We start from the raw sequence: 22975 nt of genomic DNA, 5'->3' as shown, positions 1-22975 counted from the left end.
TCCCAAATATCCACCAACAGATGATGGATAAACAAATTGTACTATATACATCCAAAATGGTATCTTATTCAGTCATGAAAATAATGTACTATCCATGCTACAACATGGATGAACCTTAGATGCATCAGGCTAAGCGAAAGAAACCAGACCCAAAAGTCCACATATTGTATGATGCCATTCGCATGAAATATCCGGAAAAGGTAACTCGATTGAGACAGAAAACAGATGAGTGCTTGCCACAGGTTGCAGGGAGTAGGGACTGGGTGGGTTACGGCTTAACTGGTGCAGGGGTTTCCTTTTGGGACGGCGGAACCACTTCAGCATTAGATAGTCATGGTAGTTGCCAAACATTATAAATGTAATTAATGTACTGGATTATTTATGGTTATTTTGTGCCACGTGAATTTCACCTCCATTAAAAAAAAAAAAAAAAAAAAAAGTTCAGCAGCCTCTTTTCTGGTCTTAGAATCTTCCTAATGGATCCAGGGCAAAAGAAACCATCCTTGCGGGAAGGGCTAAGCGCCTTGTCGGTAGAAAGTGGTGGGCCTTCACCTACACGCGCGTTAGTTCCCACTGAGTCAGCACCCAGCGTCTCAGCAGGTGCTGAGCTCGGCGGGCACGGTCCCGGCCCCCGGGGGAGCGCACAACCTAGGAGACACATCCCACCAATTAAAACAAAACAAAAGTCGGTGACAAACGCAGAACACGGGGGCTGGCTGTTCCCAACAGCACGGAGTCCCAGGAGAAAAGGGCCTAAATCGGCCAGGAGGCCTGGACCGAGCCGAGTCCGCGACCGCCGCGTCCCTCGTGACAAATGCATTCTTTTGTTGTTCACGGATCAGGAACACACTTTGTCGGGCCCCTTCAGGAGCTCCTCGGTCAAGGTGGGGAAAGGGAGCCGGATCAGCCCGAGGAGGCCAGCCGCGGATGGCCAGCGCCGGGGTCGCGGCGGCCCGGCGGGTGGAAGACGGACACCCGCGCCCCGCCCCTGCCCCCCGGGGAGCCCGGCGGCCGCGGCTCGGGGAGGTGGGGACTGCGCGGGGCCGCGCTCCCGCCCTCCTCGGCGCCGACCGACCGGCAGGCGGCGGCGGCCCGCGAGGGGGCGGCGGCTTCGGGCTTTGTGGCCGCGGCGCGCGCGGCGGGGCCTGGCCGGCCGGGGGCGCGCCGCCGCCGCCCGGCGCTCCGGAGCCCGCGGCCCTCCCGGCCGCCCAGCCTGCGAGAGGAGTCGAGGCCGCCGCACTCGCGCCTCGCCGGCCCCTCCCCGGGTCTCCGCGGCCGCCGCGCCGCCGCCGCAGGTAGGAGGCTCCGGGCCAGGAGGGCCGCGGCGGGTCGGGCGCGCGGGCCGGTGCGGGGCCGCGGGCGGGCCTGGCGGGCTTCCGGGCCGAGCCGCCGCGACCCCTCTCCGCAGGCCGGGCGCCGGGCGGCCGCCTCCGCGAGCCGCGGCGGGACTCGGCGAGCCGACCGGCCTGCCGCGTACAAAGCCCCGGGGCGCGGGCCCAGTGGTGCTCCTGGAGCCAGGGGATCCGGGGCCCCCGGCCGGGAGCGACTGGGGAAGAATCCAGGTGACCTGCAGTGTCGCGGTCCTCCCAGCCCCGGCTTCCTCTGCACGCCGCCGGGGTTCCATACTTGTCTCCATAAAGACCCCCTGTGCTCTGTCCAAGGGTGTAAGTGGAGGGATCCCCTCACTCGGAGGATGAAGGCAGAGCATCCCATCGCTGCCGACTGACCTTGGGGAAGCTCCTGTACTCCGAACCTGGGCTACTGTTTTTGTGATTGGGGGGCGTGGGGCGTGATGTAATACCTCCTCTCAGGTACTATTGTGAAAGATATGTGTGCACAAGATAATGGCTTAATTTTGAGCACTTTCTATAGAGCAGGCCCTAGTTCCTAAACAGTTGGCATGAATTAGCATGAAATCATCGCACTGGTGCTATGAGGTAGCTACTGTAAATTACATGAAAAATCTTTATTTAGAAGTAGGAAACAAGAATGTAGACGTGCTTTTCTGATTCTGGAGAATGGATGTTTCTTAGGTGTGGTAACATTTAAGAGTACAAATATTCTTGCCATACTTAGAGTGGTTATAATATGCAGGGATGTATTTGTCCCACATTTAAAACTGGAAGTAGGATAATAGAGGGGCCATGAGGTGTGCATTTAGCATGCCAGAAAAGACCGTGTGTTACCTACGGTCTTTTAATTAATTAATTGTTGAACATTGATTAAAAAACATAGTTCTTGAGTTAGGATTGAGGACTGCTGTGGGAATTTGGGGCTGGAAAGAGACAAGGAGTGGAGAGGAAGGATTCTAAATCTCTAGAGAAGATGTGGAGGAAGGGAGAAGGGCCCACCCCCTCCTCTCAGCAGCATGCTGGACCAGCCTTCCAACCTCCCTTTAGAAACCAGGGAATGGTGCCCCCAGGGAGATCACAGGTTGTCTCTTCTTACTCTGGGGCCAGGACAAAAGGGTATTCAGAAGGAATGCAGGCCCCTGACTAGGAAGGCCTCTTAAAGTGTCCTAATCCCTTCTGGGATGCCTGCAATTTCTTGTAATGTGTTTCAGGAGATGGGGATACTCACCAGGACTAAAGGTTGATAAGATGCTTAAAATACCAAGGACTAACCGATGTAATGGAGGAGGGTGTTTGAGTTACATTCACTTGGTTAGAGAAGCGGTGGGCCTCAGGAGGTTTGTTTTGGGTTTCATTTTGGAATCGGGAGAACTGGAAGACTTTGAACTATGAAAAAGTAAGAGGGAAACAGGAAAGGCCTAGGGATGCACTAGGGGGAAAGGTTGTAGAAAGAGAAGCTGGCTGCTTCAGCATACCCTCAGCAGACCACCTGGAAGCCTTCATTTCTCAGCCACCAAGGAGATACCCTGCCATCTTCCAATGTCTTACATAAGTGCTGCAGAAAATCAGGCAGGACTAAAGTAAAGGCAAGTGAACAGGAAAGGGTTCTTAGAGAAATGTGCTTTATTTTGAACTAGGCCTTGAAGGAGAAGGTATTTGGGAATGCAGTGCAATGAAGTTGGTGAATATCAAGCATAGTGGGAAGAGTAACTGCTTTGGGGAGATAGGCAATATGGGGTTCAAATCCATTTCTCTGCCATTTTTGAGCATTGTAACTTTTTCGTGAGGACAAATAATGTAATTTTTCAAATATCTAGCAGGGAACTCAAGAAGCACTTGTACTGTTTTCCATGCTTATTCAACAAATATCTATTGAGCATCAGTTGTGTGCTGAGTCATATGCTACATGCTGTGATTCAGAGATGAATCAGAAATTCGCCCTTAGAAATTCCCCAGTCCAGTGAGGGAGATGGACATGAAGGCATGTTACAAAAATATATGAGAAGTGCTCCCAGGCAGGCATCTACAGTTGGTAGTGGGCTCACAGAAGAGTAACTAACTCATAATAGAGACTCAGGGCCAGTGTACTGCTAACAAGATAGGTATGAGACCTATGACAGATCTTTTGAATGCTCCTTTACCTCCCAGCTTTTATTTCTTATACTCTAGCTTGGCTTTGCCCTGATAGTTTCTCTCAAGAAAACAAAAGTTGCAATGTGTGCATAGTTTGTAAGTTGCTTAAAACTCATTTAAAAAACTCATTTTAAAAGGAAGCTGTTGTAAATAAAACAAACATAACCACCTGGGCATTAGTTGAGGAAGGCTTCAGAAAAATCACATGGGATTTGGCCCTGGTAGGAAGGCAATGGGCCCTGGGTAAACCTTGGGGTGAAGATTCCAGCCAGAGGAAGCCTCATGTACAAGGAGGCATAAGAACATGGGAGAATCAAAGCAAAGGTGAGTTTGATCCAGTTAGGTTGAAAAATACTGAGAGGGTGGGAGAGGTGATGAAGGGGGTTCTGTAATCAGGGTCAGATCCAGAAAGGCCCTGATCACCAAGTGACAGTTTGGATTTATCTGTCATTTAGGGAGGGGGGAGAGATGTTGGAGGAATACAAACACGCCTGTGGCTTGATCACTGTGTTGTAGGAACCTCCCTACTGTGGTTGTGTGGAAGTTTGGGAGATCATTTTAGAGATGAGGGTCTGACCTCAGCCATGGGCAGTGAGAATGGGAGAGGAGGGAACAGATCCTGAGTGAATGTACACCATCTTGTCCTCTGGTTGCATGTGTTGAAGAGCACGCTGAGGTTTCTGCTCTGGGAGGCCAAGTCGAGTGACTGAAATCATCAGATATCAGGGGAGGTAGGGAAATAATTAGTTTGTTTTTGACGGTGGAGAATTGGAGATTTCCAAGGTTCCCATATTGGGCTGCTAAATAGAAGTGGTTGGGAGATAACTTGCAATGCTTTTGATGCTAAGCAGAGAGGATGGGACCTGGGAGAGAGGGTCTCCCTGACACGCCACTTTCTTTTGAACAAACATTGAGCCTCTTCTATATGTGAAAGATACACATGAAATGTTGTTCCAAGCCTCAGACAGGGGAGATCTTTGATGCGGATAGATCCCAGTGCTGAGTATGTCTCAGAGTGCTGAGGGGAGGTAAATACATGGTACCCATGGTCTAGAGAAGACCTGAGAGCTGATGGCTGTAACTGAAGTGGTGGGCATGGAGGAGACTGTCCTTGGTAAGAGACACTTGCTTGGTAAGCAAGCTGGAGTGGGAACATCTACAGACAGGCACCTTCTGTATTTCAGAAGTGCTTTTGTGGAGGATGCTTTAATAATGATTCCAGAGGCATTTCAGGGAAGTCACTGGGTGGGGGTGGTTTAGGATGGAGCTGTAGGGGAGGCAAAGGAAGGAATCAGACTTTAAAGAACCCTCATCTGGTTTATAGTGGGGACTGTGAGGGCAGGAGGACAGGGGAAGGGATCACAAGGGGCCTTAAACACAAGGCTGGTTCTGCTCAAAGTCATACTCAGACACAGATGGTAAAGATGAACTATTCAAGCTACGTGGCTGCTGGGGTGGGTGGGCAAGGGGAAGAGGAGGGAACACATTAGGGACATGTTTGGTGCTTGGTCAAAGACTGGAAAATCTAAAAGGAAAGAAAGAAGGTGGAGAGGCAGAGAGGACATGGGGAGTGGCCACCCAGGGCAGACAGGTCTGAACATGTGAGGATCAAATGAGATCAGGAGGACTCATAGTTGTCATGAAGCTCTTGAAAAAATGGCATTTCTACTTCTTTTTGGACTGTAATGGTATTTATAAGAATAAGCAAGAAAATGATATTTTTTATGATAAATCCCTTATAAAAGAGAAATTTTAGATAGTATAACATCTAGCTATATAATTAGTAAATTAGTAATTATAAAATTAGTAATTAGCTATATAATTAGTAATTAGTAATATTATATAATTGCAAATGGCAAGTAGGTGAGTCTGTATATATTCCACAAGTGTTATCAAGTACCTACTCTGTAGCCAGTGCTCTTCAAAGAGCTGTGGAAAATGAATCACATCACCTGCCTTAGCCATTTCACCTGGAATTGCTTAACCTATGGAGTTGAATCTGTGTATGGACCTTAAAGCATATAGTGGGATTGTGTGAGATCATTTCCTTGTGTTGCAATGTTCTCTTTCATTGGCTAATAACCCCACTGGCCTCATAAATAATCAGAAAATACCATCCATGAATCTTTGGCAGTGAGCTGTGGAAATCAGGTTGCAGAAAATCATCAGTGCCAGCAGTGTTGCTGATATGGACTCCAGCTCTGGATTGGACTTCAGGGAACACCCTCTTTAGTTATAATTTAGAGATGAGGAATTGACCAGGAGGAAAGAGGACTTGCCTAATGTCACAAAATGAGTTGGCAGAGTTGAGAGCATTGACCTTAAGTTTTCAAATGATATGTTAGCTTTCTGTTGTTACAACAAATGCCTGAGATAATCACCTTATAAAAAGGAAAGGTTTATTATGGCTCACAGTTTTAGAGATTTCAGTCCACAATTTGTTGGCCCTGTTGCTTTGGCCCTGTAGCAAGGCAACACATTGTGGTGGGAGCATGTGGCAGAGTACCTCCACTTACCTCATGACCAGGAAGTGAAGGAAGAGAGGAAGAGGAAGGGGTGGGGCTTCGTGTCCTCTTCAGCATACCCTCAAAGACCTGAAGGCCTCCCACCAGGCTTCCCCTCTTTAAGCTTCCACCACCTCCCAATAGCACCAAGCTAGGGATCAGGCCTCTGACACATGGGCCTTTGGAGGGTACTCAAGATTCAAACCATAGCAGGTGGGATAATCAGGAAGTCTTGAGGGAACCTGGTGAAAGGGGATCTTGATGGGAAGGAGTCCCAAAAGGGGAGAGGGCCCACAGACAAACCACAAAGGTTTGATTGGAAGCTTTCCTCTGTTACAAGGCCTTGAGAAGCCCCTGTTTTGCTCTGAGTCTCAGTTTCCTCATCTGTAAACGTGAGAGGATTGGACTGAGGTCCCTTTTTTTAAAATTTAATATGTTAGGATCTAGATTGTTGCAAAGACAGGTCGTTTCCTCCAGCTCACCCACCACTTCTCACTGTGTTATATTAGTCTCTCAGATTGTGGACCTGCTTTGTTCTAATGCTAATTCTCATAGGACTTAAGATTCCTATTCTAGGACCTCACCCATCCCAGAGTAGTGTCCATAGGCACATCTCTATCACCATACTAACCTTATTGTCACCAGCCTGTCCCACGATGTACTCTTGTGTTACATCATTGTGGGACTGGGATCTCATTTACCTTTAGGAATGCCATGCCCTCTGACACCCGCACAGATTAGGTGCTCAGTTAGTCCTCATGCGTTCCATTGCCCTGCTCTTGCTTTATCTTTCACCCTAGTGTACACACACATTCTGTCATCCTTTCCTTCATAGTAGTCCTTGGCGTGTACCTCCTTTTCATTACCATTGTCCTGCTCAGAGTCCAGGCCCTTTCTTACCCATTTTTTTTTTTTTTTTTTTAAATCTGAAGCATCTCCTTTGACTCTCCCTGCTCATCTGTTCATTCTTACAGATCTAGCACACACGTCCTCTTGTTCATGAAAAAGGCAGATTCACCTGTTCCCTCTCACCCAAGGCGTGTGGTCCTCTGTTACATTGTCTGCTTCAGCCTGCCTCTTGCTCGCTGTAGTTGTCAGTTTATGCATGCCAGTGGTCTTAGGCTGCAGGAGTCAGCTGGCTTTTGTCTCTCACATATTTAAGGGCAGTGCTCAACCTTTGGCAGGAATGCATTCTATACTTGTTGAAATGTGTGTATATGAAATAAAAAGCCCATAAGCATGTAGTTGATGTATATATTGCATATAGACCACTTTTCTACTTTTGGAAGCAGTCTGATATGTGTGGGAGGTGGGGAAAGAACTACAATGTATTGAAGCGCTCATTTATGCTTGTTTTTCATTCATATTACAGGACTGTGGTGCTCAGGGAGTGAGACAGGTTAGGGGTCATTACTCCATTTTATAAATGAAGCATTGAAGAATAACTGACTTGTTTAAAGTTATACAGCTAAGTGAGTTCTGAAGACTGGACCTGAACCCAGGTTTTATGCATTCAGTTTATTTTAGGAGCCCCAGTTCATTGAAATCTTGACATTTGTCCAAGGCCAAGGGGGTCACAGCTGTTCAGTTATGATGCCCATTAACTTCAAAAATCTTCTTTATCTACCAAAGGAAGTAGAAGCAAAATCTTTGCCAAATTTCTCTAGTCTTTGCTCAGACTTTAAGACTTGGTTTCACCCTGGCAGATTTAAAATCATTAGAAACCTTATCTAGTCTTCTCAGACTGCCATGACAAAATGCCACAGATTGCATATTTCATTTCTCATAGCTTCAGAGGCTGAGAAGTGCAACATAAAGATGCCACCAAGGTAGGTTTCGTTCTGAGGCCTCTTCTCTTGGCTTGGGGTTGTTTGCCCTCTCACTGTGTGCTCACTGGGCCTCTTCTGTGTGCGTGGAGAGAGGGCGCAAGCTCTGTGGTGTCTCTTTTCTTGGGGGGTGGGCAAGAACCCAGGGGTTCTTTACCACTGAACTACATTCCCAGCCTTTTTAATTTTATTTTATTTCGTTCTTGCTAAATTGCTTAGGACCTCACTAAATAGCTGAGGTTGCCTTGAATTTGAGATTCTCCTGCTTTTGCGGTTACAGGCATGTGCTACCACCCATGACTGGTGTTTCTTCTTATAAGCACTGACTAATGAATGTATTTATTAGCATTTACTAATCCCATTGGACTAAGGCCCCATGATTTTTATTTCATTTAACCTAAACTACTTCCTACAGTTTCCAGTTCACCAATATAGTCACACTGGAGCTGTATTTGAATTTTGGGAGCACACAGAAATTCAATGCTTAAACACATGTTTTTTTTTTTTTTTTTTTTTTTTAAGGTAGGATATTAAATGTACCTATACAATCTTCTGGTACTTTGCTCAGTGTTAGTGTTTTGGGGATCGTGCTAGTCACTTCCTCCTTACTCTTTTATGATATTAGAATTGTACTGTTTTATTTAGACCTATCTATGGGTCTTTCTTTGCTGAGTCCAAGGGGACCTTTCATTGTATTTGGGTTTTGCTATTTTATTGACCATTTTTACCTTAATGCAGCTTTTAGTGTACTGTGTTTTTGTGTGTGATATTTTGAGCATAATGGGCAGTTTTACACCTATGTAAAAATGTAGGAATTTGTTAAATGTTTACTGATGACCCACTTTGTGAGGGTCACTGGGCTGCTTGTTGGACCACAACCATACACAAGAACAGGTAATGTACTATCTAGCAGAATAGCAGGTGTAAAAGAGGATCGCTACTGAGCAGTTATAGGGAGGACTAGTTTATCTTTAATAAAAGCTGATGCTGGAGGCTGGGGTTGTGGCTCAGTGGTAGAGTGCTTGTCTCACATATGTGAGGCACTGGGTTTGCTTCTCAGCACCGCATATAAATAAATGAATAAAATAAAGGTACATCAACAACTAAAACATATACATATACATTTTCTTTTACATATTTATTTATTCATTCATTTACTTATTGTGGTACTGGGGATTGAACCCAGGGCCTTGTGCTTTACCACTGAGCTATATCCCCAGCCCCTAAAAAGTATATTTAAAAAAAAGCCGATGCAGCAGGAAAAGCTTGTTATATTGTCATTTGTAGCCAATCCTGGACATTGCTGAATAGTTTAAAGCTAGAATACAATTTCCAGCCTGGATGTTTCTATTAATAAACTTTGCTAGGGAGAGCTCTTACTTTGGGAAGCCCTGGTGTACTGAGGACTGTCATTCAGGTGCTCAAGCAGAATGCTTGTATTTCCCTGGGGTGTGGGCCATTTTCAAACGCCATGTGATTTTTTTTTTTTAAATTGTTTTGTTTTTTAGTTGTCAATGGACCTTTATTTTGTTCGTTTATTTTATTTATATGCAGTGCTGAGGATCAGACCCAGGGCCTCACACATGCCAGGCAAGTGCTCTACCACTGAGCCACAACCCCAACCCCTCCATGTGATTTTTTACATAGTTCTTACCAGATCAACAGCACAAATTACTTTGGAGCTCTGAATAGAGTGAGTGAGGTATACTCTGTTGGGGACTGTGAGACCTGGGTTTGAGAAAAAGAGGGAGGAGATGAAGGAAGCAAGAGAAATAGCCAGTGGGGTAAAGGGTTGGGAGAAGAGCCAACAAATGGAAATGGACAGAGAAGTCATAGCACCCTAAATTACCCTATCCATGGACCTTTGTCATTTGGCAATTAGATTGCTAATTAATTGACATTATTTGAGCAGGGGAGTAGGGGCTGTCACTAGGTCTGAAATAAGAGAACTAAGAGGAGCATGGGCATTGGGCTTAGACCTGAGTTTGGATCCTGGTCTTGCAGCTTACTGTTGGTGTGACTGTGCAAGTTACTGAGCCTCAGTTTTCTTCTCTGAGAAATGGTAATAATCATTGGTTAGTAGAGATAAACAACCTATTTGTAAGGTTGCTGACAATCTATAGGGAACCTTTGGGTTACATTGACTTATACTAGAATGTAACTTTGGGGCCTAGGGAAGACTGCTGTTCTAAGAAATTAAGCAAAGTAAATTGGTAACTCTGGATTTACTTAGCGATTAAATAACAGTTTAGTTAATAGACTATTAATAGTTCCCAGGTGTTGGTAATTCTTAGTATTTGCTTTTGAGAGCGGTTGCTTGATTTCTTCTGGTACTGTCATTTTTTTTTTAAGCAAAAAAATATTGAGGTGTAACAAATGATGCTCTCAAGAGTTATTTTTGGGAGAATTGTATAATGTAGTGCATATAAAGCATTTGGTATAATGTATAATCCACAATAAGAGATCAAGAAAAGTTATCTGCTATTACATCATTGTCATTATCAAGGCCCACCCCACTAACCACACTTAAGGCAAAATCTTTGTGAAATTGAGATCTCCCCCCAGTCCACCACCGCCTGGTGGCAGCTAGTGGTACTGCACACATTGTGAGGAAGAATTATTAAATTGCTTGGCATTAATTCCACGTAACTTCAATTTCATTAAGTATCACAGGGGTTTTCCTCAGAGTGTGGCTATTTGCCTGAGAGCTAGAATCCATATATCATTAGATAGTAAATTAACTTTTTTTTTTTTTAACCTATGCAGATGGCATAGAATTTTTAAAAAGTGTTAACAGTAAAAGCAAAACACATGCTTGCAATCCTGGCGGCTTAGGAGGCTGAGGCAGGAGGACTGAAAGTTCAAAATCAGCCTCAGCAACTTAGTGAGGCCCTAAACAACTTAGGGAGACCCTGCCTCAAAATAAAAAATAAAAAGGGCTGGGGATGTGGCTCAGTGGTTAAGGGCCTCTGACTTCAATCCTTCTACCAAAACCAACCAACCAACCCAAAAAAGAGTAAATGAAGTATGGAGACAGATATGCTTACATGCTGTTAGTATGAATGTAAGTTGGTACAAAATTTTACAAGGACAATTTGATGGAGTCACAAAATCTTTAATATTTTCATCTTTTGTGGTAACCATTCCTTTTCTAGGAATTTTTCTTGAAGAAATCATTGAAATAGGAAAAAGATTTATTTGAAAAGTACAGGTAACTTGTATGCATGCACACATGTATAAGGTACATATAAGATGGCATTTTATGTAATAAAACAAAATAGGGAGCACTCTTTCCCTTATGGATCAGAGCTCTCTGAATCCTTAGAGTAGCAATTCTTAAAGAGTTGGGACATGAGGAAAATACTTATATTGACATCTCTATCTTGGGGCTGAGCAGTTGGGGTGGGGAATCAGGTCAGAATTTGCTCTGGGAGCTTTGTAGTTTAAGAACATTCAATATACCCATTGATTTCATAATAAAAAACTATAGGAAGTAAGAAGGACATGGACATTTTGACACATAGAGACTATACAGAAGAGATAGATTGTCTAGGGCATGTATTAATAAATTTCAGTTTGGGAAACATTTCTTTGTAGTGAATGGAAGAATTGACAAAGGTGAAAAATGAATTTTGGACCATTTTGGAAGACGGGGCCCATATTGGCTGTCGTAGGGAAATTAGAGTAATGCAATCAAAGCACAGGTTGGGAGTTTAGAGGTGCAGGAACACATCCCCATCTCTTTTACTATTGCTTAGGATCTAAGACCAACCTGCCTTTGACATGTGTTTAAATCTCTCAATTTCTAATATCAGATGTACCTAGTGTGACTAGGAAGAGGGGTGCTGGTGGAGACCCTGATCATTAGTACTTCATTCCAACCTTAACTTTTGGGATGAGGCAGTGCCTCATAAGAGATTCTGATAGATTTTGTTGCCCTAGTCTGAAGCTCATATTGCTTGGCCCCAGTTTCAAAACTCTGATCTGGCCTGGTCCTCTACCTAATGCAATTATAGTAACCCCTCCTCAGGTAGAGTGCATGAATAGGTGGCATATACTAGTGTGATTTTAAATCAGTGTACATACATTTAAAAGCCATAGCCTCCCCTCACCCCAACTCTTTATCGTAGAAATTTTCAAACATACTCAAAGATGGAGAGAATAATGATTTTTGGTGTATTCACCACCCTTGTTCCAACTGTCCCACTTTTAGCTGGTGGGACTCCTTTCAAGTTGTTTCCTAATTCTTTAGAAATGGATTGGCCAGTTTTGAATGGATTACATCATCATTGTCTCCATACTTGTCTTTTACTCTGAAAGATTGGAGGCTTGGAGAACACAGGAAAGTCTGGGAGCAGGTTGTCCTTTTCCAGCAAGGGAACAGACAGTGCTTACTCTATTGCTGCAGTCAGTGTTGCTTAGTCACCTGTCTCCATCACATTTTAGAGGTTAACCTTACAGGAGCCTCCTGTGATTAGAAGATGTGGGAAACACACCGAGGTCTCAGACTTAGTGGAACAACACCTTTACAGAGCACCTTGTGTGTGGAAGATGTTGACTCAGCCCTGTAGGGGAATGGCAAGGTGGCCTGGGGTCATGATTAAATGATTTGGAGCCATCCAAGGCAAGAACCCAAAAGATAGTTGTAGAGTGATGCAAAGAACACCAAACTACTGGGACAAAAAAGGTTCTGGACTTTCCAAGTCACCATCTTCATGATCTTGGCAAGCTCCTTTTTCTTTCTGGCCCTTGTCTCCTTCAGTGTAAAACGGGCAGAGGACTCAGTCTCTAGTGTGCAGGCCCTTTCACTTCTCCAATTGTAGAAATAGTTTACATAAGATTATATGCTTTTAAAATTGGCCCCTCAGACCTAAGGGATCATAGATTCCACTCTTTCCTTCTTTCTTTGTTATTATTATTATTATTATTATTTTTGTACCAGGGATTGAACCCAGGGATGCTTAACCACTGAGCCACATCCACAGCCCTTTTTATGTTTTATTTTGAGACAGGGTCTCGCTAGGTTGCTTAGGGCCTCACTAAGTTGCTGAGTCTGACTTTGAACTGGTGATCCTCCTGCCTAAGCCTCTGGAGCTGCTAGGATTACAGGTGTGCACCACCTCACCTGACTCCACTCCTCATTTTTTTTTTTAAATTTATTTTTATTGTAAACAAATGGGGTACATGTTGTTTCTGTTTGTACATGGAGTAACAGCATACTATTTGCATATTCATACATTTACATAGAGTAATGATGTTTGATTCATTCCATTATTTTTTCCTTCCCCCCACCCCTCCCACCTCTCTTTTCCCTCTATACAGTCCCTCCTTCCTCCATTCTTGCCCCCCTCCCACCCCCCATTATGTGTCATCATCCGCTTATCAGTGAGATCATTCGTCTTTTGGATTTTTGAGATTGGCTTATCTCACTTAACATGATATTCTCCAATTTCATCCACTTGCCTGCAAATGCCATAATTTTATCATTCTTTATAGCTGAGTAATAGTCCATTGTATATATATACCACAGTTTCTTTATCCATTCATCAATTGAAGGACATCTAGGTTGATTCCACAGTCTGGCTATTGTGAATTGAGCAGCTATGAACATTGATGTGGCTGTATCTCTGTAGTATGCTGATTTTAAGTCCTTTGGGTATAGGCTGAAGAGTGGGATAGCTGGGTCAAATGGTAGGTCCATTCCAAGTTTTCTAAGGAATCTCCACACTGCTTTCCAGAGTGGCTGCACTAATTTGCAGTCCACTCCTCATTTTTAAAGGTGAAACTGAGGTGGTTTCAGGAGCGTGACCTAAGGTGATGGAAATGTCAGATCTTTTGGAGTAATTTCTTTATGTTTGAAGTCTTGGTAGTGTTTACATGTTCCCTTATGTTTGATTGCACAGTGTCTTCTCCTGTATTCATCTGTGACAAAAACTGGAGAAAGTTGTTTAGTTCCAAAGCTGCCTGACATTAGATTTGGGGGGTGGGGGGATAATCAGTTCCCTTAAACAGAAATAAATTAAGAAATCAGAGTTCCACATAGATGTTTAACTTTTCTTTTCTTTCTTCTTTCATTTTTACCATTATACACAAAATATTCATAGTATGACCAAGACAAAGGAACTACTAGAAAATCTTGGGAAGTGTAAAACCCAGTTCCTAGTAAACTTCTGAGTATTTTCCTGTCAATGTCATAATTCAATTAATGGAAAAGAAAGTACTGACCCCCCTTTCAAAAAGAATCAAGTTAGGAATTAAGCTTAAGTGATTTGCAGGCATTTTTATTGCCAGAGTTGGTAATTTTTGCTTCAAACTTCCCTTTACAGGATAGCTAAGGGCCTGGAGAAAGAGAGTGGAAAATGCAAAACAACGAAATTATAAAACCTGCCAAATACTTCTCGGAGTTGGAAAAGAGCATCTTGCTTGCTTTGGTAGAAAAGTACAAATATGTGCTGGAATGTAAGAAAAGCGATGCCCGAACTATCGCCCTCAAGCAGCGGACCTGGCAAGCGCTTGCCCACGAATACAACTCTCAACCAAGTGTGTCACTGCGGGATTTCAAGCAGCTCAAGAAGTGCTGGGAAAACATCAAGGCTCGGACCAAAAAAATTATGGCCCATGAAAGGAGAGAGAAAGTGAAGCGGAGCGTCAGCCCGCTGCTGAGTACCCACGTCCTGGGGAAGGAGAAGATCGCCAGCATGCTGCCTGAGCAGCTGTACTTTCTGCAGAGCCCGCCCGAGGAGGAGCCGGACTACCACCCTGACGCCTCAGCCCCAGGTACCGCTCCTAATGCAAGATGTGATGACTGTGTGGCCGTGCAAGTCATGAAGTGCATAAAACAGAAGTACTTGTTTGAGTCCTTCTGCTGTCCCTCTTAGTGATTTTATTATCACTTAAACATAAAGAAAAATTAGGGACTACATTAATAGAGTTGTTATTAATGAGGAACATCAGTTGCTTCTCTCAACCCATTTCCAGTGTATTAAAGAGAATTTGATGAGGGTTTATTTTCATTCAGTCTTTTCTCAAACAATATAATTTGAGGACCTTTTATGTGCAAAGCAGTGCAGTAAGCCACTAAGTGGCCGTATTAAAAGAGTAAACTATTTCAGACTTAAAAATCAAAGTACAGAGACTAATATAGCAAATATCCATTTGGCATTCATCAAAATTGAAATCCAATGTTTCTATCTATTGTAATATTGTGATCTAAAGTTCTATTTGTGGCACTTCAGGGATTTTGAGGGATTCTGAAAAAATATTAGTTTTAATATGCTTCCATTGAAAAAAGCAAATATGTCGTACATAATTCTAGGAAAGGAAAGTAATATAATTGAAGGTGTAGTGATAGTTTGTCATAGCTTCAAGGGGCTGGCATTAAGAGGCTACCGAAATGTCTCCAGGCACAGGGAGGGTGGAAACACATAAATAAATTTCCAATAATTTCTGCCTCTTTTAAGATGAACTGACCCATTTTTATAAAGGTTCATAGTAATTTGCAAAAGACACACTATGAAGCAGAGGAAGGTTTCTGTGTGTTACTCATAAGGTATTCCAAGGACTCAGTAAGAACTTGCCCAGGAAAATCTGGCTCTTGGCTCATAGGATCAGAAATTCACTTGTCAGTGTCCCCAGAGTAGATTGAGCTCTGTGGGACTGGTTTCTGTTAATTAAAAGTCATGAGAAACTATCTGAAACCAAGAATGCTATCTGTGTAGAGTGAAAAAGGTAATTACCAAGTGAACCAAATACAGGCTTTTGATTAGCAGTTTTTTTTTTTTTTTTTTTTCCTGTAGGCAGATCACACTGGGAAGCTAAATCATGATCAAAAGTTTGCTTGTGATCGTTTGGCCAAGGTTAAGTCCAGGGAGCCAGTTAGGTAACCACAGTGGTTAATGTAATGGCCCTCTTGCATCATTTTCCACTGCAGGCGCCTAGTGCCTGGGTTTTGATTCTTGGGTTCCCAAGCCAGGCTGGCTCCTTAGCAGACTGTTTTCATAGACACTGCTAACTCTCTTTTTCCTCCCTGCTGCTTCTTTGGGCCTGGGCCCCACTGCTGATTGACAGAGTCCTTGCTTTGTAGATGCATATAGCTTTAGCCGATTTCTCTCCATCTTGCTGGCCTTAGAGCAGTTTAGCCTCTATGAGCAGCATAGGAAGTGGTGCTGAGGTCCGGGGAAAGCGAATCAGCTTAAGTGATTTTCTGGCTTTCCACATTGCTTGTGTCCCCTGGGCTTTGTTACTGAGAAGATGCTAGGATGAACTGCCTTCAGTTCATTTTGCAAGTCCATGTTCTAGATTCTGGTGTATTGATTTTATAGGGTCATCCTTCGGGGACAGTCTCATGTCCACATTTTCAAAATCTGGGGGTAGGATCTAGAAAGTGCATCCACAAAATTTTTTTTTTTTTTTGAGAAGAAATTGTATAATTCTTTTACTCATAATACACTATATAAATTTCCAACAAGAAGAGAATGAATGTGGGTTCTCAGTGTCCTTCTTGTAGTGACATTTGCTGGAGACTCACTTGTAAAAGAAATTTATTTTAAGTTGAATGTTTATACCTGTGTAACACTGGAGACTTCTCTTTGCTTCTGCTTTTTTCCCACCCAGTACTGGGGATTGAATCCAGAGGGGCTCAACCACTGAGCTATATCTCCAGTCCTTTTTAATTTTTATTTTAAGACAGGGTCCCTCTAAACGTGAGAGTAGACTTTGATTTGTGATCTTTCTGACTCAGCCTCCTGAGTTGCAGGGATTACAGGCATGTACCACCAAGCCCCACTCACTGGTACCATGGCGCCCAGCCATCTCCTGCCTTCTCTGTCTTCACACCTGACCTGTAGGGCAGTCGAGAACCTTAGTGGTTAGTCAGTTGGGAAGTGTTTCCAAAGCCATCTGTTAGTAGTAGTAGTTAAGGTATTGGAATTCTTTATGCATATTAAAACAGCTGTAAGGTTATTTCACTCATTTTGTGTTTCAATTTATTTTCAAGAAAGAATAAAAAATAAAAGGTTAGAATTGTCAATCATTTGTTCTGGGATTTGGTGGGGAAAAGGTTGAAAATCTGCTATATGTTTAAGGCCCTCCTTGCCTCTTGTGTGTTTTGACACACGGACTCTGTGTGTGTTTGTTTTACTTCTGTTATCTCTAACACTGCACTGTTCCATACAGTGGCAAGCTGCATGAGGCTCATAAGCACTTGAAGTATGCATAGACCAAATTGAGATGTGCTTTAATAGTACACATGTTTTGAAGACAGTACCACCAAAAGAATGTTGAATATCTCATGATTAAATTTGAGGTTGATTCCACATTTAAATAATAATCTTTTAGATACATTGGATTAACATTACAGGAATTAGAATTTAAAATTAACTTAAAATCAATTATGTACCTTATATTCTATTTCTATTGGACAGTGCTGTTGTAACATCTTACAGGATACCTCTTAACAAAATTAGGTGCTCAGAGATTTACTGGAATTTATTATAAAAATGTGAAGCAGGATGGAGCCTAGCAGTATTCCACTAGGGGCCTCCCTCCAACTGTGTTTTGATGTGAGGTAGTATGAACTGTGTCATCTTGATCAGTGTCCCCTGGATATTAGTAGCTTATTCTTAGCTTTGCCAAGGACTTTGGTAAAATGTACAAATTGTACAAAATGTCCAAATGCATTTGAACACAGTGACCTTAAAGTTTAAGAAAAATGGGAATGTAAAATAATAAAAATAAAAAGTATTTTTTCTCCATAACATATTAAACAGTTTATACCCTGCAGATTTTTGTGATCTGTGATAATATGACTTCAAAATTTATTTTCCATTATCTTTGGGTATAAGATTTGGAGAACAAACTAACGGAGCCATCAAAATTTGCTAGGAGTGACTGGAAAGTAGAATGATAGTCCAATACATTTAAGGAAACTAAGCCTCTGAGTAGCACTCAGATATCTTGGGATAATTTATACTTAATTACATATGTTTTTATTTTCTCTATTATAATTAAATAAGGTGAATATTTCTTAACATGTTCCATTATCATCATCACTGTTTAAACCAATCTCATTCTTTTGGTGTGGGAACTCAGGTACAGAGGGTTGAGTTTTATTTCCAATCATAGCACACCTACATCATTGGTCTGTAAAAAGCCCCTTTTATGTTAGTTCTGTGTTTATCCCTTTTTTAATCCCCATTCCCCACTTTCATTCTCTTCTGCACTGGAATCAGTCTAGTATGCTTGAGTATTATTTCACATGTGTTTTGTGTACTTATATTTTTAACTTACATAGATAGCTCTGCTTTTGCATTTTCCACTTAGAATAACATTTTTAAGATCTATTCTCACTGTAGTGTATAAATTGAATCCTTTCTTTTAGTTATGGCATTATCTCCCATGGTATGCCTTCCTCTCATCTCATTTATGCATTTCTCCATAATCCTGTTTTCTTTGTTCCATTGATAACTGGAGATTGGCCTGTACAGTTTCCTCATAGGCTTTCACTGCCATGTAGACTTTTCAAGCTAATGCTAAATTTACTCAAAACCCAAGTGAAAGAACACCCTCTTGGCTGTGTTCTCTGTCCCAGGAAAGCTTTCCTAATCTTTTTGCATAAAATTGAGTTGTTTTCTACTTTGGTTGGTTTGGTTTTACTTGGGAAAGAGATTATTAAATGGTACATGTTTGCAGCAGATTGCTATTCCCTGGATAGTCTTTTTCCAATTAGGGGAATATTCTTCCTATCTGAACACTATTTTCTATTAATTGGAGCTCACATATGTTTGAAAGTTAAATACTCTATTGGGTTTCCTAGTTTAAGTCCTATCTATGCCAGCCTTTTTAAGAGACCTGACTTTATTTAAAATGTTTGTTAGTGCACATTTAAAAAAGAATAGTCTTAAAGAAGTTATTTCTTTGCTTCCAGACATGAAGCAAACTTCATGAACTGTTTGAATGTTCAGAAGGAACTTTTGAAGATCAAGAGTTGGAATACATGCTGATACTCTTAGTAATAATAGATGGTTTAGTAGTGGATACAACTTTTGGGGTGTATTTTACAGTACGTAAGTGATCAACTGAGCAAGCAAAGTCGTAGGAGGCTGAGTTGAAGAGGTTGAACTTGGATTTTGGAGTCATGTAGATTTGGATTAGAATCCTGGATCTTTCAATTAGCCAAATGACCTTGGAAATTGTATTTGGTTTTCTGTAATAACACCTCCCTTGGAGAGGTGTCGTAAGGATTAGATGAGGAAGTGTTGTAAAACACTAGCCCATACCTGTTTCACCATTCAGAAATGGCAGTCATCCTCTTCCTCCTCCTTCTCCCTTTCCTCCTCATGTCCCTAAAGCCTAGAATTGCTGAGATGAAAGTGAGCATTCAGAAATTGGTAGTGACAGCAGCACTGTGAGAGGATGAACTTTAAAGACTCAGAGGAGTATCCAGAACTATCCCCTGTAATGAAATAAAAAAGCAAAGAGGGTAGAGGTATCAGAAAATGTCTAATGTGTCTAATTCTCAAAGAAAATATTTTCAGATTAAAGACTAGAAGGGAAACGGGTGAGGTAAGACTTTTTGTGGTTGACGCTTACACCCCAGGTCCTCTGTCCTCCCTGTTAACCCTCTCCCATTTCTTTGTCTTGTGCTTCAGTCACCCACTTGAAGCACTATTCTTTCTACTAGTTGTGGGTGGGGGGCATGGTCTATTGCAGCCAGTTCTCCCCACATACATTTCTTATATACCCAGCACTGTCCCAGATCCAGTGCAGGGTTCTACCTGAGTAAGAGACTCAGAGAATTCAGAAACCTGAAGGGGAGGCAGCTAAACCACCTCTGAGCGAGAGGTGGGCCCAGGGGGCAGTGGCAACCTGAAGGAAGGACACTGAATTGAGGCCAGAGCTGTGGGAGTTGGAAAAGAGTCCCAGGGAGTTGTTGTCATTGTCTCTGGCACAGAGGTTCTCTCATTTTTAAACCTTCTCTGACAAAAGTAAGATTTTTACCTGTTCTTTAATCTTAATTAGGAACTAGTTATGGTTGTTACCTTACCCCTTGGAGTGAAATAATCTAAACAGTAGCCATTTTACTTTTATTAACAGAGTAACATGAATTAGGTTTCCCCTAGTAGCCATTAACATTCCCAGCATCCAGTCTTCCAGAATAATGGAGTGGACATAATAATGTAATCAACTCTTAATAAATTGGTATTACTTTTCTCTAAGGAGAAGATTCTCATTATTGGAAATGTAAAGCTTCCCAAGAAAACCTTAGAGTCACAGCGAGACAACTCCATGGGTTAGTGGAATTAGTGGTTTCCTTATTGAAATTCTCTAATTGATCCTAATGTCATTTCCCTATAAAAATATCAGTGCAAACATGGCACCTACCAACAGTGGCATCCTTTTGCATCCAGGTGCTCTTTTCCCTTTGTATTCAAGGGTCAGCACAATGAATATCACTAGGCATCCACTGTGTACTGCAAAGTAATTTGTGCCTAAGGATAAAAGAAGTGACTAAGGCCTGGCGCGTGTTGAGTGCTGTAGGAGGAATACCTATAGAGAAGGGAAAGATCTGAGGTTTCACAGAGCAAGCAGCATTGGTCCTGAATAAGTAGGAGTTAGCAGGAGTTGAAAAAGGGAACTGGGGGGCTAGTGAGCCTGCCTTCAAGCTGAGGGGATAGTGAGACATAGAATTATGAAAAGAAGCATGACTTTTTAAAGAATGTGAGTTTTTGGTAGGGCTAAAGGGTGCACAGAGTATTTTGAAGAGTAAAGCAAGAAAGATAAAAGGAGGTTGGAACCAGATTTTGATATTACTTAGGGTGAATGAAGAAGAGAATCAGAGATGGGAACCTTAGGGGAACATGAAATGGTAACAGGTGGGTGGAGAAGTCTCGGCACCTCCAGGAGACTTGGGAGCAGCAATGGAGAGGAAGGAGACCACAGAGACACTGAGGAGAGCAGTGCTCCAGAAGCCAGTGGAGGACGGACATCTCAAGGAGGATTGTGGAGTGCCAAGGAGAGGCTAAGGAAGAGGGACATTGACAAGTCTCCTTGGGATCTGTATGTTACCACCATGTAGCAGTATAGTAGTAACAGTCAGGTGCAGGAGATGGAGGAGAAATGGTGTGTGAGGAGGCTAAGCCAGGGAGTGTAGACTCATCTTTCTAGGAAGAGCATTCATAGGATGGTATGAGGGCCAATGCCTGTGAACAGGAAATTGCAACCAGCAACCATGCTCTTGGGGAGATGGAGCAAAAGTGTTTGCAGCTGAATGAGAAACTGGCAAAGGGTGATCAGACTGACAGAGAACTCCATCTGAAGACTCACACAGTTGGCCTTGTACTGTGGTCTCCTCATCAGAATTGTGCACATTTCAGTTTAGAATTTGTATCAACATCACAAGGTCTCTGATTCTTGATAAGCACATTCTTTGACCACTGTGCCCACAGTTTGCAGTTCTAGAAATAACGTAACAAAACCCTTTATCATTATTGTTTAAGGGGAAATTACTTTTGGTTTATGGGGTTTTTTAAATGTCAGGTGTGGCCAGGGTGCCTGTAGACATGAAAGCCAAAGCAGACACTATTTTGGACCCATTCTGTAATGAGGCACCCTATCATTTGAGCTAGGATTGACTTTTTTCTCTGCCTGTAAAATCTTTGAACATGTTTTCTGCTACTGTTTTTCAGAATCATTTGCTGTTTCAAATAGAGAACTGTGCGATGATGAGAAAGAGTTCATACATTTTCCAGTATGTGAGGGGACCTCTCAACCTGAACCCTCGTGTTCAGCTGTCAGAATAACAGCCAATAAAAACTACAGGAGCAAAACCTCTCAGGAAGGTGCTTTAAAAAAGATGCATGAGGAAGAACACCATCAACAAATGTCCATCTTACAACTGCAGCTGATTCAAATGAATGAGGTGCATGTGGCCAAAATCCAGCAGATAGAGCGAGAGTGTGAGATGGCAGAGGAGGAACACAGGATAAAAATGGAAGTTCTCAATAAAAAGAAGATGTATTGGGAAAGAAAACTACAAACTTTTACCAAGGAATGGCCTGTTTCTTCATTTAACCGGCCCTTTCCCAATTCACCCTAAGACTTTGGGGGTGGCTCCCTTGTAATTAATCTGTGTTGGCAAAGGAAGTCTGGAACATGAACTCGCGGTCACTAACTTGTAACAGAGCTACAACTAGGAAATTTAGAGTGGTAGTAGTCACTTATTTAAGAATACATTCAGGTAAACAGCTGCATCCTATGTACCCCTTAAGTGGCAAAGAAGCTGTTATAGTTTCTGAAAAGTATCACTGAGTGCTATAATTCTGAATGTAATGTTTCTTAATTAGAATTCATACAAGAACCATGTGTGAGTGTTGTATCTTTTTTTAATCAAATGCAAGTGTGACTATAAAGGAGTGTGGCTGATTTTTTTTCTTTCTTTCTTTTTTCTTTTTTCTTTTTTTAAAGCAGACAGCAGAACTTTTCTATCAAATGAATGCTCTCCCATTGAAGGCTGTCCAGGGTGGCCCACACGTGTCTCCAGTGGCTGTGTTATTGCTCAGAACTTGCTAGAGGTCTTTAAGGAACCTCCACAAGAGCTGCAGGGCCTCTTTTATTTTTTCCAATGTCACCCTCTGATGTGGATTTTCTGTTTCCAAACAGCCCAGCATTTGAAAGAATAGTTTCTAATGTGGCTCATAAACTGGCTTTTAAGGCTCTTCCCCAAAGAGGAGTTCCAAGTACTGTCTCAACAGTGGAGAGTTTTGTTGGGAACTAAGGATGTAATAACTTTGAGGGAGAAATGTTTATTTAGGTTTATACATTGTTGTTTGTTTTATTAAAAAAAAAAGACTTGCAATTTTATAGTCACACTGTGTATGTTTTTTAAAGGTGCTGCCTTCTCAACTGAGCCCCTGTTTTTGTCCTGCCTCTGTCCTTTCTCCCAGCTTTGTGCTACTGAGTTCATAGTTGCCCTTGCTTAGTCTTAGCCTCCCTTCGGAAAGCTCTTCCCTCCCTATGCTCATGGTGCTAGTGAACAGTAATGCTGTGGAGTTGCCATTACTTGACTTTCTGAGATTCCATTACCAACATATGTAGAAATATGGGTTGATAAACAGGTATTTTGATTGAACTGTGTGCAGCTGCTCCTGTAGCCTAGCAGTAA

At 42.4% G+C, this 22975-nt stretch overlaps 1 protein-coding gene across 4 annotated transcripts; it reads left to right on the top strand.

Moving 5' to 3' along the window:
• Positions 1–792: 792 nt before the first annotated feature.
• Msantd3 (Myb/SANT DNA binding domain containing 3) lies at positions 793–22669 on the top strand. Of its 4 annotated transcripts, XM_047524077.1 has the most exons (4): positions 1096–1295; positions 7779–7818; positions 14142–14592; positions 21501–22669. In XM_047524077.1, exons 3-4 carry the CDS (start codon positions 14175–14177, stop codon positions 21908–21910), a joined length of 828 nt encoding a protein of 275 aa, XP_047380033.1. In that variant the 5' UTR covers positions 1096–1295; positions 7779–7818; positions 14142–14174; the 3' UTR covers positions 21911–22669. The 4 variants fall into 4 exon arrangements, with proteins under 4 accessions (XP_047380035.1, XP_047380033.1, XP_047380032.1 ...); XM_047524079.1 differs by lacking the exons at positions 1096–1295; positions 7779–7818 and adding an exon at positions 793–884; XM_047524076.1 differs by lacking the exon at positions 7779–7818 and having other exon boundaries at positions 1097–1295.
• Positions 22670–22975: the final 306 nt, after the last annotated feature.

This window comes from Sciurus carolinensis, chromosome 14 (genome assembly GCF_902686445.1).
Source record: "Sciurus carolinensis chromosome 14, mSciCar1.2, whole genome shotgun sequence".
Classification (NCBI taxonomy): Eukaryota; Metazoa; Chordata; class Mammalia; order Rodentia; family Sciuridae; genus Sciurus; species Sciurus carolinensis.
Note: the sequence above shows the minus strand (reverse complement) of the source record. Positions and strands in the feature narration are given on the sequence as shown.